Below are 18,406 nucleotides of genomic sequence, written 5' to 3'. Positions count from 1 at the left end.
AGTAAAAAGTGATGCACTAGACTGATGAGATATGCCAATATTAAGAAAACGAGTTAAGACGAACAGCAAAATCAAACAACACCAACAAACATTAATTATTACATCAAAAACTTTATGTCCGTTTTAAAAACAAAACTTAATAACAAAGTCAACATAGCGTCAGAAAAAACTGAAACTAAACAAAATAACTGTTAATTCGCCAAAAACGGTATGGGAACACTTCATTATACGGCTTGGTAACAATTAGACAAATAAGAACAAAAACAGTAAAGCTGAAAAATTTGCTGATTTTTTTTAAAACGATTAATTTCAAAGTAATGAAAGCCATTAGAAATCATCTAAAACATCCCATCGGTTTATGATTACCAATGCTTCTATAGAAGGGCATTAAGACCTGACATAAAAAAAAACAACAAAAAGAAAACAAACAAAAATTCGATTAAAACTTGAAAGAAAACGCTGTCGAAGCCGTAAAGCCAAATTTTGGCCCCCAAAATATGTTCGCTTGCGAACACAGATAATGTTGTATAAGAGTATTGTAGTATCAGTTTCAATGAGACTAGGTAAAGGGTATACAAAGAAGAAAAAATGCAAACTTAAGAAATACTTTTGTTTTTTTTTTTTCGAAACAAAGTTACCTACAAAGTCATGAAAGCCATTAATTACAAAACGAAATAATTGAATCGGTTCATTTATTTGTCCAGAGCAAGCCCCTGAGACCTGCAATTATCCAGAATATGACTAACGTCTACAAAAGAACGTCAAATAAGGCAAAAAACAAAAATTAATTTGTTTTTGTTAAAAATCCGTGTGGAAGCCAGAAACCATAACGAATTCTTTAAAAACATTGTGACACCAATATCCTCTTACACCTTTTCTTGACTACAATAATGGCATATTTGACCTGTAATTAACGAGATTAGGTAATTAATAGATAATAAAGGGAACAAAATTGCGAAGTTAAAAGTTTTTTATATTTTGGAAAACAATTGTTTTCAAAGTCATGAAAGCCATCAGGATACACTTATATCAGAATATCGGCTCATCTATTCTTCCATAAAAAGCCAATGAAACCTGTCATTTTACAGGGAATTTGATACGACGAAAACTGAGTTTTGATATGAAATGTCCTGTTCTTTAATCAATTTAAAAAAGATCTATTTTTTTAATAAAAAAGACCGACTGCTACAGAACGAATACTTTTTGGATTGTAACGGTCCACGATTGGACCAAAACTAGCCCTGCTATTGCTGTTCGTCCATTAGGAACACTTAATTTTTCGCATGTTATAGATAAAGATAATTTGTTAGTTTAAAAATCGAAAATAAATTCTACGTTTTTTGATAATCAACGAGTAAAGTTAGCGAAAAACGGCAAAGTTTTATTTACAGAGAACTCTAATCGGAAGTTGAGGTACGAATAGTACCCTTTTGAGTCTACAAAGATTGTATAAGTGGTGTCTGGGGGTATACTTCTGGCAAATTTATTCAAAGTGGACTAAAGGAGCTTATTTCGTGCTGGTTTTGATGCAAAAGGATGAATTTTGAAATTTTTAGTCAGAAGTTTTTGACAAAAAACTTAAATTAAAACAGCCGACAACATTGTTTTGTCTTTAGAAATTTTTTATGCGGTTAAAAAAACAACAAAAAGAAAACTAACAAAAAATTCAATTAAAACTTGACAGAAAACGATGTCGAAGCCGTAAAGCCAAATTTTGGCCCCATAATATGTTCGCTTGCGAACACAGATAATTTAGTATAAGAGTATTGCAGTATCAGTTTCAATGAGACTAGGTAAAGGGTATACAAAGAAGAAAAAGGCAAATTTAAGAAATACTTTTGTTTTTTTTTCGAAACAAAGTTACTTACAAAGTCATAAAATCCATTAATTACAAAACGAAATAATTAAATCGGTTCATTTATTTGTCCAGAGCAAGCCCCGGAGACCTGCAATTATCCAGAATATGACAAAGGTCTACAAAAGAACGTCAAATAAGGCAAAATCAAAAATTAATTCGTTTTTGTTAAAAATCCGTGTGGAAGCCAGAAACCATAACGAATTCTTTAAAAACATTGTGACACCAATATCCTCTTACACCTTTCCTTGACTACAATAATGGCATATTTGACCTGTATTTAACGAGATTAGGTAATTAATAGATAATAAAGGGAACAAATTTGCGAAGCTACAAGTTTTTTATATTTTGGAAAACAATTGTTTTCAAAGTCATGAAAGCCATCAGGATACACTTATATCAGAATATCGGCTCATCTATTCTTCCATAAAAAGCCAATGAAACCTGTCATTATACAGGAAATTTTATACGACTAAAACTGAGTTTTGATATGAAATGTCCTGTTCTTTAATCAATTTAAAAAAGATCAATTTTTTTAATAAAAAAGACCGACTGCTACAGAACGAATACTTTTTGGATTGTAACGGTCCACGATTGGACCAAAACTAGCCCTGCTATTGCTGTTCGTCCATTAGGAACACTTAATTTTCGCATGTTATAGATATAGATAATTTGTTAGTTTAAAAATCGAAAATAAATGCTGCGTCTTTTGATAATCAACGAGTAAAGTTAGCGAAAAACGGCAAAGTTTTAATTACAGAGCACTCTCATCGGAAGTTGAAGTAAGAATAGTACCCTTTTGAGTCTACAAAGATTGTATAAGTGGTGTCTGGGGGTATACTTCTGGCAAATTTATTCAAAGTGGACTAAAGGAGCTTATTTCCTGCTGGTTTTGGTGCAAAAGGATGAATTTTGATATTTTTAGACAGAAGTTTTTGACAAAAAAACTTAAATAAAAACAGAAGACAACATTGTTTTGTCTTTAAAAATAAAATCAACAACACTATTCTTCAAAATTTTAACAAATTTTACAGAAATTGACGAAATTTTAGGCAAAAATTCCGGAAAATGTGAATAAAAACAACGAAATTCACTCTACTTTTCTCAGAAATTTAAACCTCGATAACTCCCTGTAAAAAGTAAAAATAAAAAATCTCTTTAATTCCATATTCTACGCTGGACAAGCTTTCTAATGACACGAGTCTCAACTCTCTCGAATATATCGATCATCGGAAATTGTCTGAACAAAAAGAAATCCATTTGAGTATATAGTTCCTCCCCCTCAAGAGGGGTCGGAACAATAAACCTATCCTGCCTGTCCTATCGCCCATTATAATATTGAAATACTGGTGACATGCTATATATGAACACAAATTACATCGATGGTATATGTAAGGTAAACATATTGCAAAGAAATATGCCTTGTTTTTCTGGGTTTTGTGTTTGAAGTAATATATAGCTGGCTAATTTATCGTTTGATGATTCGTGTTTTGGTGTCTGATTTTATTTGTTGAAATTATTTCTTCAAGATATCAGACTATGATGCTAAATTTTTCTTTTATAACATCAATTATTTGTAATTATGGTTGAGGAAATTTTGTTCAGACAAGCCATCTAATTTTTCAATGTGACTATTATTCAAATAATTTTGTTCTCTAAGTTTACTTTTTTGTTAGATTGATTAGATTTCTCTTTTTGAAGAGGTAATTGATTTTTTTGTCATTTTGAGTTTTCAGTATGAGTTTTGATCTTGCTTTTTTATATTGAAATGCAAAGCAGTTCGGAAAAATCTTTTTCAACTTTTGATCGCCTTCGGTTTTCAATTGCTAAAGTGTCTACTTTCGAACTGCTTTTGAATTGTGCAATTGTATCACAGAATCGGGGCCAATTTTTGTTCCAAGTGTGTGCACTGAATCCTTCTAAGGTATTCCGTGCGCCAGAGAGTTTTTTGCAGTCCTTTTTTGCTGTGAAATGCGCATTTTTGAATCATATAAGCCACTTCAAAAACTAGTTTTACATTATTACTCGTATTGCCAGAAATTAAGGCGTGAACTTACGGTTCATTTGAGATTGTGACTCTTGCTTTGTAGGATTTTGCTACACCAGTATGATCATAAAACTAATCATTTGAATTGTACGCTTCATTATATTTTTCAAATAAACTTATGGAATTGATGTCTTTATAATCTTGAAATTATCACGTTGTTAAATTTGGGCGACGAAATATTTGAATCGTATCTTGATTCGTATTTTGTTGCCCTATCTGATTTCTTCTATCTCAGCTGTTGGATTACGGGTTTTCGCAAACGGAATAAAAAGCGTTTTTAACTAAGTAGAAAAATTAATTTCTCAAAATGAGAGAGTAACAAGAATGACATTTTACAGTAGAACTTTGAGATTTACAGGAGACATGTGATTATTAGATCAAGACGGTGATTTGATTTTGGAGATGAAAAAAGGCTGAAGAATCAACTGTATATATACCCATTATCAGCGAGAAAGTCAAGATACAAAACTGATCTTAGCGCCATGATTTACAGTGGGGGTCGCAAAGGTTACCCAATATGGTTTGCCCATCAAAACAGTTCTGAATGTTTCCACCTTCGATACGGATAAAGATTTCGTGAAGATGTCGGCTGCCATTTTGTCAGTAGGAACGTAATGAATTGAAACAGTCCCATCTTCCGTCTTGTCCCGAATGAAGTGAAATTTTGTCTCAATGTGTTTGCCCCTCTTGTGCGTGACTGGGTTTTGGCACAATTTAATACAACTCTGGTTGTCCTCTCCAACTGCTATTGGATGTTTCTGTTGGATGCTGAAATCCTCCAGAAGTTGTTTCAGATACAATGCTTCTTGAACTGCTGCTGCCACGCCTTGATATTCTGCTTCTGATCAAGTAGGAACAACTGTGGTCTGCTTCTTGACACCCCAGCTGAGTGCTGCGCCACGTCCGTTGAGCTTGAAGTAGTAGCCCGTCGTTGATTTTCTGTCCTTCACTTCACCAGACCAGTCTGCATCACTTTCTGCCACTAAATCATAACTAGCTTCTTTTGTGTAAGTAATTTTTAAACCTTTTGAACCTTGAAGATATCGCAGAAGTCTTTTTCCGCACATCCAGTTTTGATTGGTAGGTGCATTCATGTGTCTGGACAGAATGTTGACTGTGAACATGGTGTCTGGCCTCGTCTGTTTGGCCAGATACAGAAGTGATCAAACCAAGCTTCTTTAGATCCTCTGGTCCACTTCTTCGTCTCCGTTCCGTGCTGTCTGAAGTCTCAAATTCAAATCAGCTGGAGTTCTTGAGGGTTTGCATTGATCCATTTGAAACCGCTCAAGCATTGTTTCTATGTAGCGTTCTTGGTCGACTGTGACTTCCATGTGAGAGGTTGCTTCGAGTGCCTTTTTGACATCGGAGATCACTGCCATGCTTCCTGATGTCACTTGGATGTCGTCAACCCAGACCAAGATAAAGGTGTGACCCTCTTTCTCTGCTCTTGCGAAAAAACAATGGTCATTATTGCTTCTGGTGAACCCCTGTCTGAGTAGGAAGTTCGCCAGTTCCTCATACAATTTGTTAGCTGCCTGTTTCAAACCGTAAATTGATTTATTCAGTCGGCATACTAAATTCTCTCCATCTGATCATTGTTATACAAACTCCTGTGGCTGTTCAAGATACACTTCTTCCTCTATTGGTGAGCACAAGAAATCCGTCTTGACATCAAACTGTTGCATCACATGGCCCTGCTTCGCTGATAGTTGAAGTAGAATCCTGAATGTTTCTGGCTTACAGGTAGTCGCAAAAGTCTCAAAGTAGTCCAGTCCTTCCACCTGTTTGAAGCGTTTTGCCACATAGCCCACTTTGTATTTGTCAACTTGACCACTGGGTCCTAATTTCAATTTGTAGACCCGTCTGCCCGGTATGACGTCCCTGTCTGTTGGTGGTCCCACTAGGTTCCAATTCTCATTGTCTTGGAGTGCCTTGACCTCGTCCTTCATTGCCCGGTGCCACTGGTCCCAATTGTCACCTTGCTCGGCTTCATAGACTGTTTTGGGTTCCACGTAGTCACCCTCAGTCACAGCAAGATGGGTCCTGACTTCTCCCAAAAATTGCGGAACTTTCCTTGCTCGTGTCCCTTGTCTGTGCTCTGCCCTGTCCGCTTGATCCAGTGCCTCTTCAAATAGCCAACTGTCTCTGACTGTGAGAAGTCCTCCGTTTCACTGTCTTCCAGTGACTCTGAGTCTCTGAGACTCCCTCTTGTCGCAGTAGATTCTTCATCCAGTGCTGCTTCTTCAACATCTGAAGCATCTCGTCTCAGTGTCCTTTCTTGAGTGTTCACGCTCTATGCGTCATGCCACTCCTCTTTTATTGCAGTAGATGTGCCCTGCTCCTCTTTGTTGCCATCGTCTTGATGACCATCATCTGGGTGCCAGATCCCCAGTAGCTGTGACCCCTCATCTAGTAGGTCGGGCATCTCTTTGTTGTCAGGGATTGAGCCCACATCGGACTCCTTGATGACCACATCTCGAACTGCCACAACGTTGCGTGTGTTGGGTACGTCCACCAGGTATCCGTTGTCTCCTTCAGTGTAACCCACAAACTTTCCTGCCAGTGCCTTGCGTTCAAGTTTGCTGACATCCCTGTCCCGCTTCCTCATGAAGAGTGTGCAACCAAAAATAGATAATTTACTAATTGAAAGCTTAGGTTTTATACCTCGCATCAGCTCTGCTGGGCATTTTTCTGAGGCATTCCTCGTCTCCCAACCAAATTCCTGATCCTTGTTGCGTGGAGGATTAATGCTCCCCACATCATCTTGGGAAGAACCGAGTCAATGAGCAAGCATCTTGCCATCTCCAGCAGTGTCCTGTTCCACCTCTCAGCTAATCCATTCTGTTGTGGCGTCTCTGGTATGGTCTTCTCCTGTAGAATGCCAGCATCTAAACAGTACATCTTGAACTGCTCCGAGAGAAACTCCTTGGCATTGTCTTGTCTCAGCTTCTTGGGCAACCCACACTGAGAACAAACTTCTTCAGGCTGGCCAGTGCTTCACTCTTTGCCTTAATCAGGTCCACAAACACAAACTTCGTGTGCTGATCTGCAAACACAATGCAGAACTGGAACCCTGACAGTGACGCTACTCTGAAAGGTCCCATCACGTCTGTGAACACCCTCTCCAGCTTCCCTTCTGCTTGAGTCTCTGCCATTATTGGTACTGGAGTCTTTGTGATCTTGGCCAATAAGCACACGTTGCATACATCATCGAGTTCCCCAACTTTCTCTGAAGAATTCCTGACCACATCCGCCTAATTCAAATGACCCAATCGTCTGTGCCACTTCCTTGCACTGTCAAGTTTCACGCTGTTGGAACTCATCTTGAATTCTAGAACGCTGCAGGGTAAGTAAAACAAATTATTTTCTTGTGTTAGTTTTATCCGAATTCCCTTCTGGAGTTTCATGCAACTATTTTCTTTCTCGAAAGTGAAGATATGTCCCCACTCCGTGCATCTTGAGACTGATAAGAGGTTTGAATAGTCCGGCACAAACAAAAATTTTTTTGAGTTCGCATTGGAATTCCCCTTTGTATGAGGGCAGCCTCCGCCCACCACTCTGGAAGCCTCTCCGTTGGGATTTCTGCCACTGATTGAATAGGCACAAATTCCAGGAACGCATCGATGTTTGTCACTATTTGATCTGTACAACCACTTCCCACTAGCATGCCTGCTGTATTCCACTGGGTAAGAGCTGCCCAGTATTCCTCGTCTGGTGAAGCCAATGTTGGACCCATTGCCACTGACTCATGCTTGCCTCCATCTCTTTGTCTCTTGCATGCCCTGTCTAGGTGACCTTTCTCACCACACTTGCTGCATTGTGCTGTCTCCTCCCTCCTGCAGTCCTTGGCAAAGTGTCCAGGGATCCCACACACAAAGCAGTTTCCTTTCTTGGGTCCCTTCTTGAAGTCAAGCTTCACTGCCACTGCCATTGAACCACTTTGACCCTTGTGCCTCTGTGCTGTGTTCTCAGTGAAGTTCTGCAGCCTTTTCCTCAACTCTGTGAAGTTCGTTGCCGGGTTAAAACTTTCCTGTATAACAAAACTTTCATACCTCATTGGCAGACCATTGAGGACCAAGGCGTTGAAGATGGTCTCTGAGACTGCTTCCCCTGCTTTTTGTAGCCTTGTGAGCAACTCCTGTCCTCTGATGAAGAAGATATCCAAATCCTCAGCATCCTCGAGCTGCAGTCGAGCAAGCTGTGCCACCAAAGTCACCACTGTCGGCGTCTCCTCACTCTGAAATCTCTCTTAAAAAAGCTTCCAAGCCTTTGCTCCATCTCCGATGCCATCATCTCCCACACAGTCGTGTCTCATCAGCATGAGGGTTGTTGCATCTGGAGTCAGTGCCAGATGGCACCACATAATGACACGTTTGTCCCTGATGTCTGCAACTTCCTTCTCATATGCTTCCTTCAGCACCTTGTGGTTCTTCTTCTCGTCATTGCTCGCTCCATTGGCTAGTGGTGCAGGCTCATTGGGTTGCTCATCTCTCCCAAGCAGTGATTTGTAGAGTCCCTTCGTCTGCATCATTGCCACAAATGTTGTGCTCCAGATTGCAAAGTCCTGTGCCTTTCCTGTGTTAGTCAGCAGCTTCACTGTCTGTTGATCCATCGTAGTTTGAGCAGGCAAAACAGTTGTGAAAAGAAAAAGTACTAAGCAGAAAAGGATTATGACTGTCAACAACAATTTATTTTTGTTTTAGAAATTAGTTTTATGACTTAGAAAAGTCTGCAAATTTCCCAGAAATCAGTCGCAGGGGATACCATAGATGGTATGCATTTACACTTTTCTAAGAATTCGTTCACATTTCCGGTGGTATCATAATCATTCAGTACATGCTGGAAAGATTTTACATCAAATAATCTCACTCTAATATTCATTATCTAGATTCACCAATTTGAACGGAATATTGATTCTAAGCACCGTTTCTTGACGATTCATTTAAATAAATTCTTTGATCAAAATCAATTTGCTTGTCTTCTAATCTGGTAAGTTAAACTTTCTTTCTAATTCTCACTAAGTTTAAGACTATAGTTTGATCGATATTCTAACATCAGCCAAAATCGTTGTCGCAATTTTTACAAGCCTTTTTGTTTGCTCGGTAAGTTGGTTTGTCACGTGCTGTCCTGTTTTGACGACAAATAAGTCAATTTTTTTAGCTCCGTTATTGCTTCCAATTACTTCAATTTTTTCAAATGAATTGAAGTGGGATTTTAGAGTGGAAGCGAAGTGGAACTCATTCTACTTAGAGTCCTCTGAAGACTATTGATTAACTTGTTCATGATTTTTGCCTATCTCCAAATCAGTTGTCAAATACAATTAACGCTAGGGTTTTTTGTTTCACTTAGCATTTTTTTTTTTTTTTTTGCTCCGCTTTTTGCTTCCTCCTTGTCTTCAAATGACTTTTTGGTCAAGTTTTTTTTGAGGCCCTATAGAATGACTCATCGACAAAAAACCCTGCCTGACAAATGTTTCAGGGACGATTATATGCATTTTTTAAACTTCTACATCTATTGTGTTGATTGGTCGGCAAAATTATGGTGATTTTTTTGCTCGCTACACTTTTTCCTTCTGACTCAACACCCAACTACAATAAAGTGACACACTTCTGCCCACAAAGTGTCCAAAATTTTTATCAAATAGAGTACGTATTTCAGTATCTTCTATCATTTGTTCTCCATTTTTAAGTTGAATTGAGCGTTTTGAGACTCGCGGTACCTCTTATTGTTTCCATTTGACTCCCTATCTGCTGACTGCGTCTTTTATACATTATACAGTTTTATGCATTATTTTATTATGAGGTTTTTGTTTCGCGAAATCTATATAAATTTTTTGCTTTATTGATTAATTTAAGCAGATTCGAACCTGACTAAATTTGCAGCAAGTTACCTGTCTAAATTTGCGCCAAAACTTGCGGAACAGAAATACTAATTTCAGAGTAAACGAACTCTAGACGATTCGTGAAGCAAATGAGCCTGAATTAAAACTCAATAATATTTCATTATGAACAGTTGCAACTTAAATCGTGAATTCTTTTATGCGTTACGAATCAAATAAGCAACTTGAATCAACGAACAGATATGCGGAATTGAACTAATATAGGATATGCGTATCACAAATTTAATAAGATACAAAAAGTGGAAACGAGCTTGACAATTGAACGACCAAATTTATCTAGAAATTCATACCGATTAGACGATTTTAATAATGATTCTGCGAGGAGGATGATGGGTTTGACGCATTATTGATTAATTTGAGATCTAGCAACTAAATCGGAAGACGTTTAGCGAAAATTGATTAAGGTACGATTATGAAAGAAAGTCTGATGCACCTGGATACATAAATGAAACTAGGTTCATTTAGTGGCTTTCCTTAGGATAACACATATTGACAACCCTATCCAATACAAGCATTTGTGGTCACATTTAGGCCTTAAACTGTTTCTCAAGATCTCACCATTTCTGCCGAGAAAACCCGGTTTCGGTAAAAAAAAAAACCAGGGAAAAAACCCACACATTTAATTTTAGCGTCAATAAACAAAATAAACCCCCGCTTGACTTTTAACGAGCTGCGCATTTAGCGCGTTTGGCCATGCCTCGCGATCCATGGCCAAGCCTTAGCGGCCCGTGGGACTTCATGTGAAACTATCACAACTGAACAAATTATCACGACCAAAATTCAAATTTAAAATGGGGGTTTATTTCCAACCATACGTTAATTTTGAATATCTGAACCAATACTCCATACATGACAATGATTGCGTGGATAGGTTTGCCAAGAAAAGTCCTTGACAATCAAAAGAGGGTGTTTTAGTCCATAGGAGAAGCGAACAGACGGGCGACTAAAATCCTGATGCTGCACTTGACAAAAGTAGTGTCATTTTCTGCAAACAATAACATGAACTCACACAATTTGGGTGTAGTGTTTGGACCCAATCTCATCCGGAAGACCAAATCGGAGACAATAGTTTCTTCCAGCAGTTTCCAGATTACTGCCGAGGCCAGCAAGGAGCACACTGACCTGCTTAAAACTGTCATAGCCTACATGATTGACAACTATGAACAGGTATCTGCCTACTGTTATTTGTATTAATGGTTCTTTTTCACGTGATAGAATTGTAAATTTCTACGTTTTACGTCTCAATGCGTCTAGCTCGCGCTTTCTCATTGGATCAGTTTTAAATGCGTGGTTTAACATACAAAGTTTAAGCATTTTTGAAAATACAATACCGTAACGAAGATGTTATTATATAGGTGTTCGAGAACGAAGCTTTCACGAGCTCTTTCTCCAAAAGCACAGCCAGTTCTTCAATTGGAAGCAACACTTTACCGGAATCGAACAGGGCCAGTCACGTGAGTTCAGACGGAGGTAATGGACAGAACGTGGAGCTGGATCCGTTGCAAGTGACAACTTCAGCGGCACTGAAACGAGCATCGGATCTGTCCCGCGAGATGCACTCGGCTTCATCCACTGAGCATTTTCCACCCATCGGCGATTCCGCCTCAACGAGTCGAAGTCGAGGAACTCCAGCACCAGCACCGGACGACCAATCGGCCCCAAGTTCCTCAAGACAACACCAACAGTACACATTACTGCAAGGTGCGCAAAAGTCAGGACAAATGAGCAAGGCTTCATCGAATTACGAACTAAGCTAAATTTCTCCCAAAATCTATGAGAACGTCATAATTAAACGGCTAACGAATAGTCAGTCATTCATTGATCAAGTAGTAAGTTTGGTTAGATATAAGATGTCTAGCTATAATGTTCAATATTTTTTGTCTGTGGACTCTCCGAAACTCATCAAATCATGTGAAAAATCACTATGTTTATTCCCTACTCATTGTATTTTCCCAATTTAGTTGTTATTTTCATCAAAAAGTTTTTGTTCTTTTCTTGAGTGACAACAAACCAGATTAAACAAGACATACATTCATATCAAATTAATTTACTCAGAAGTTATCAGCGTTTTTCTCGACCCATGTTTTACTACTAAAATTGTAAGTGCTTGTGGAAAATAGTTACAGTAAGGTAAAAAAAATCTAATTAATCGTCAGTTTTATCTTTAATTATCTTTGAAGCGTTAATCCCATTTGGTCACATTTATCCACGCTTACCGATATTTTACCGACTTTACTGCAGATCAAGGCCACATTTGATCAAATGCCTGTTTCTAGGCCAATTGCAGTATTGTCTGAAAATTTATATCATGATAATCGGTTACGCTATCGGTGAAAATGAATGAAGAATTCATGCTTTTAATTGTTACTGTTCACTTTTAACGTTTAAATTTTCAATGTGAGATATATCGACATAAAGTGAGAAAAACTGATTAGTTAATATCACTCTTGTCCACAAAATCCAGGATCAGTCCCAAAAATAAAGACGTGTAAGTCATGTGGCCTTTTGTAAAAACACATTTTTTAAATTGTACCCCATAAAATATTTACAAATTTGCCAAGGAGGGCGCCCAAAGAAGAAATGTGTATCTCAATACCCTCACTTTCTAAGTTTTTTGAATAATCAGCATAATAATAAGCAAATTTCTTCTATAGCAAGCATTTGGCAGCTTGTGGTAACTGGATAAATTAGTGCGGAGTAAAAAAAATTTGCAAATTCTAGCTCAATAATCGCAAATATGGTAATTACTGAAGGGCTTTGTGAGCCCGCAAATTTCTCTACATCTTTATTTCGTTTTTCAACGCAAAAGAATGATCTAATGAAAACGAAGGGGCTCGGTAACATGCGTACAACATAACATTCTGACCCCGCTCGTCCATATTCTTGAATTAATTGGTTAACAAATGATGAAGAGATAGAAAAATTTCAAAAACATACATATAGTTCAATAAACCACTAAAAGAATACAATAATGCCACGCTCGAGGGCCGATGAAACTTGTTGTTAATAGGACTACTAGAAAAGATGGATCTATTCTGTTTTGGCCACCCAGTGTTTTTTACGCCCCCTTACAAATTATATGGTGTTATATAGCACGTTACCATATAAGAAAATCGGACGTGCTCCTGGGGGGGGGGGCGTATAAATTATAAGCTCACTAAGGTGGGGGGCCAAAACAGAATAGATCCGAAAAGATAACAATGAAAAAAAAAACAAACAATAATCACGACCGAAACACGATGTCCATATTTCAAAAATCACAACAACATCAAACTCGAATAAGATAAAACCTAAAAAAAGAAATTAACCCATCCTTCTTTTAAAAAAACGGGGCCTGCCGGCAATGTGACTGTATAACATGTCGACAAAAAAGAACAAACATGTCATACAGTCGCATTGCCGGCAGGTCCCGTTTTTTTTAATTGAAGTATGGGTTAATTTCTTTGTTTAGGTTTCATCTTATTCGAGTATGATGTTGTTGTGATTTTTGAAATATGGACATCGGTTTTCGGTCGTAATTACTGTTTGTTTTTTTTTACTTTCATTATTATCTTTTCGGATCTACTCTGTTTTGGCCCCCCACCTTAGTGAGCTTATATTTTATACGCCCCCCCCCCCCAGGAGCACGTCCTGTTTTCTTGTATAGTAACGTGCTATATAACAACATATAATTTGTGCGTTTCGAGCAAACATGTGCGAAGTTGAAAACTACGTTTCCATTTTTGAAAACAATTAATTTCAAAGTCTTTATTATCATTAGATATTAAGTGAAATCACTATATGTTCACTTATATTTGCATAAGAACCAATTAACACCTGTCATTATACAGTGTACGTCATACGACTACAAGAAGGACAAATACCGGCAAAATTAAAAGGTTCAGTTAAAGTTTGCGCGGTGAAGCAATTAAAGCAATAAACTTGTCATGTCATTAAGAGCATTGAAAATGTTCAATTGCTCAATATTTCAAAGCCAATTGGACCTACAATTATTTTAATAAAATAAAGAGAAAACAAAAACCATTTAAAATGTACAAATGTGAAATCTCGGAGTAACCGTAGTAAAAAATTCAAGAAACTAGCATCGGTGTAAAGATTAAATAAAAGCTCAATGGAAACGGGTTGTGACCTGTGTTTACAGAAACTATGCTAAAAACTGACTGAAAAAGGATTTTAAAAAAGGCGAAGCTCAATAATCCAAATATGTTTTCGAAAACGAATACTTTCAAAAGTCATAAATGACATAAGGTTTCAACAAAAGGGATGGATTAGGTTGCCATAGCTCAGGAAGCCAATTGGGCCTGTTATTAATGAGACTAATTAACGAGACTCCAAAATATCAATAAATACAGGCGGAAGCCAAAACTTCACAAACAATTTTACGACACCACACTTTTCAAGGCACTAAAGTTATAAAATGTCATCTGCAAGAGCTGTAAACCATCACTTGCTTCTTATATGAACATCAACCTAATATATAACCTAAAATTGATCAGCAAAGAAACCTCGAAATCATTTTTGCAAATAATTAATGCTCGAAGCCATCAGTCAAACATGTAACCAAAAGAGAAGATAAAGTTTGAATCAGCAAAAGTTGTCAAGACTTCTTATTAGTTAAATTGAGTTGCATGGGGACAAAAATGAGACCAAAAATGAGACAGCTGGAAAAACATTTTTCAAAAGTATAAATTTGAAAGTCATTAAAACAAATAGCTGTAAACTGAAGTCTTTAAATAGGTTCAGTTATACATCCTCGGGAAGCAATTGAGACCAATCATTATCACGCATATGTCGTACAACAACAAAAAGACAAACATAGGCAAATTTTTCTTTAAAAAATGTCATAAACTTTGCGAGAGTACAGTTTCTCAGCCCAAAAGCATAAACTTTTCAACAAAGCTATTAATAAATTCAGGTGTGACTGTTTGCAACGCTGTGCGCTTTCCCAAATATGCTCTCCTCCAATTGAAGCTGTCATTCTTATGGTAATTCGACAAGGAAACAAAATGAACCTAGAAAATGAGCAATTATGCTCAAAAATAATAACAAATTGAAAACTTTTAGTATCAAAACCAAGGAACCATTAGTTAAACATAAAACCGTTATAGACGTTATTCGATTACTCAGAGGAAATGGTTTTCCATCTGTTGTTACTGGGACTACGCCAGAAGTTGAGAAAAATCAGATAAAATAGCGGCAAATTCAAAAATTCAACGATATTTTCTTAAAACAATTATAATCAATGTTTTAAGAGATATTAGATAACAACTGAAAGCGTTGTCTAGGTTCATTTATACCCCATAAAAGGCCAATTGGATCTATAATTGGGAAGAGTAAGTCATTGACTACAAAAGTATAAAAAATGAAAGGAAAGCATAAGAATTCTACAAATTTTACGTAAAATTTTACAAAAAACAATTGGTCAGTGCCATAAGAAAACTGTCGTACACAATCAGTATTGTGTACTTGATCTTGGACTGCGAATCAAGTCGGTATTTCTGTTTTGCTTACTTGTGCGGCGAGTGCACTTAACACAGTTTTAAAATTGAATTCGCTTTGCGAACCACTTGTCAATTACTTGTCTAATTTACTCAGCTAGTGAATACGACTGACAAGAAATAAATTAAATTGGGCAACTGTGCTCGAGGTGAAAATTTAAGAGAATGGAACTGAGTACAAAGTGGGTCCTCAGAAGTCACAACAAGCATGAACAATAATTTCCCGATGCGGGAATTAGGGTAACAGACAAACACATGAAATAATAAATGAACTAAACTTGACAACACATGCCCTTCATGATTAAGTACAATCAATAAATAAGTACATCATATAATAATTTTACTGCACCAAATAAATGATTATGTACAACATTTCTCCCTTTTGGGTGAAAATTAAAATTGCTTAACATGAAATTTTAATAACAATATTGATAATAAGTTAATACTTATTCACCGTTTAAATAGTTATCAACAATATATTTACTGGTTATCATAGCTAGTCATAAGTAATAAGATATCGAGGAGTTTTAAAACCTTCCGAGTTTTGATTACATATCTTCCTCGTTAAGTATTCGCTCATCAGAAGAACTCTGATCTGCCAAATGCGGGGATCATTTGGGGATACCGCTCCAATGACTGGTGAGGGGAATGGATTGGGAATGGGTTCCACTCAAGTCGCAGTATCTACAATTGTCTGAACGACTGACGGTTGTACAGATGCTACATCACCTGCACGTCGCTTTCTTCGGGGTTGTTGAAAATTTGGTGGGCAGGAATTAGTCGACTCGCCAGAGGAATCTTCGTTGTCATACCCGTAATATTTCGGGCTCTTGCGTGTCCTTTTGGTTGCCCGTGACGAAATTTGCTGCAAAGCTTCAACTGTTGCTGCAGAAGAAGGTATGGTTAACTCCGATCGTTGACCTGTTGGGGGAGGTGCAATTATTACCTCGGAAGTAATAATTTGTGGCTCGGGATTAACATCTGGTTGAGAGGGCGTCTCTGGCGGTACAAGATTTTCCGGAACTTTGGTCATACGAACACGCATTGCACGAGCAATATTTGATCTATTTGAAGAGACTCCACTTCCTGTCTCACGTTTGCGATGTTGCTTTTTTCGATCGCCTTTCTGAATGCGCGTTGACTCTTTTATATGGCTCAAAATTTTAGCCTCTGTTGTTTTCTCGTGCACACGTGGCCCTCTATGATTTACATAGTCCATTGATTTGGTTTTTCGGTCGTCGCGTGCGCCAAATTTTGCGAGGTCACTGTTCCTGACTGTTGCTTCCAACTTTCCAGGCCCACCGATGACAGATGTATATTGGTCAGTTTTCTGCACTACTGACCCTGGGGCTAACACCTCCTAAAGCCCGTCGAGATTCTTTTTCTATCGTCGATGAGGGTGTTTCTTCCAAGCAAAATTGATTTGCACTGCGTGTTCCTTGAGGGGTATCGGACGATGTGCTTTTGTTGTGCGCAAGAAACGTGATTCATTGTCATCTGCAATTCGCTCGCGAGTGGAAGCGTCCCTTACAGCCCTGCACATATTCTTTTCGACCTCATCGTCGCTACGATAGTTCCCCCGATGTTCACAAACACTCATTGGGTGTGACCGTCTCTTCCTCTAAATAATGATTTAAAATTTTCTCATAACTTAAATCAGAAGGATGTGGTTTAGTTGCTAAGCGGGTTATTTGCTTGTCGCCCAAAGTGTGATTCGAATGGCGAAAGCTTAGCAGTTTTATGTTTACATATGCGGAGCTGGTATATGATTGATTTTAATGCTGCTTTAATGGTGAACGAATTTAATTCTTTATTTGATTCTTTTATACAAGCCAAGCGTTGTTTAATTGTACTAATTAATCTTTCCACTAAACCTATTGCTCGATGATCGTTTGCCGGAGCTGGAATTAGATTGATGTTTATTTTTTGTACAAAATTTTTTTACTTGATTACCTATAACGCAACGAGCTTGATCTATTTGTAATGAACGAGGAACTCCGTGGATATGTATATAATTATCTAAAAATTTTATAACATTAGAAGCATTTGCATTATCAAAAATTTCAGCAGAAGGATATTTAGAAAATCTCTCAATACATGTTAAAATGTAAATTTCATGTTCTTTCTCATTATTTATAGTTCCTACAAAATCTTTTTGTATTTCTTGATTTGGAACTATACATGGTTTATGAGCTTGGAATTGCTTTGCACGGATGATAGATTTTAAGTTTTTACCGATGGCGGTGCAAGATTTGCACTCTATGGCCCGGACCAAGAGGTCGCGGTTCATGTATGGCCACCAGCAATGCTGGGCCATACATACCATCCCACAGCTACCCGGGTGACTGGCATTGAGGTCCTCGACAAGCGGATCCTTTAGAGCGTTGGGGATGGCCACCTTCTCGTCCATGCACACACAACTACTGCTTACATGGAGATCCCACCAGTAGCTGTGTAGGTAGGGGTTTAGAGCTTTCAAGCGTTCTTCATCGGACCGGATTACGCAGTCCCTGACTTCTTTAAGCACTGCATCTTTGCTCGTTAAGGATGCGATGAGTCCTTTATTAAAGAATTTGCCAACAACTTTGTCAAAGGGGAGAACTTGAGGGCTATCCGTGAGTGGAGTGCTGATTTTAGAGTGCGATGAGGATTGGCGCGGCGTGTTCGGGTTGTCCGTGAAGGAAACGCGAGGCGAAATTCGGCTGGATCGATTCAAAGTTGATTTGCCTTTCATTGACGACACTTGTTGACTCATTTTTGATGAGGTTTTTGAGTTTCAATTAAATTAATTGAGAAAGGAGAAGACAACTGAATTTTAGATTGAGTTTGGGCAAAAAGCGACTTTTTATTATTTACCAATTGGGCACGTGAATTATTTAAGGTATGTGACTTTTGAGTGCTAATTAAGGCAGAAATTTGAGGCTTATTTGTGATTGACGAGTTAAAGTGGCTTAATTCAGTGAATTGATGCTGATTTTGGTAAGGGAGTGACGCCTTTCCGGTGTTTGGCGTCTAAAATAGTGCTATTTGAGGCTCAATTTGTCGTGTTGTATTTATAGCATTTGTACTATGCGACGCGAGTTTAGATTTAATTTGGTGATTTTTAG

At 37.9% G+C, this 18,406-nt stretch overlaps 1 protein-coding gene across 1 annotated transcript in view; it reads left to right on the top strand.

Moving 5' to 3' along the window:
• The window catches only part of LOC142337967 (rho GTPase-activating protein 45-like), a 76,823-nt gene extending 65,265 nt beyond the window's left edge, over positions 1 to 11,558 (top strand). Inside the window, exons 7-8 of the mRNA XM_075387601.1 lie at positions 10,717 to 10,968; positions 11,157 to 11,558. Coding sequence (XP_075243716.1) covers positions 10,717 to 10,968; positions 11,157 to 11,558 — 654 coding nt within the window. The remainder of the gene's footprint in view (positions 1 to 10,716; positions 10,969 to 11,156) is intronic.
• The last annotated feature ends 6,848 nt before the right edge of the window (positions 11,559 to 18,406 follow it).

Source organism: Convolutriloba macropyga, chromosome 4, assembly GCF_964194025.1.
Source record: "Convolutriloba macropyga chromosome 4, txConMacr16.3, whole genome shotgun sequence".
Taxonomy (NCBI): Eukaryota; Metazoa; Xenacoelomorpha; order Acoela; family Convolutidae; genus Convolutriloba; species Convolutriloba macropyga.
Note: the sequence above shows the minus strand (reverse complement) of the source record. Positions and strands in the feature narration are given on the sequence as shown.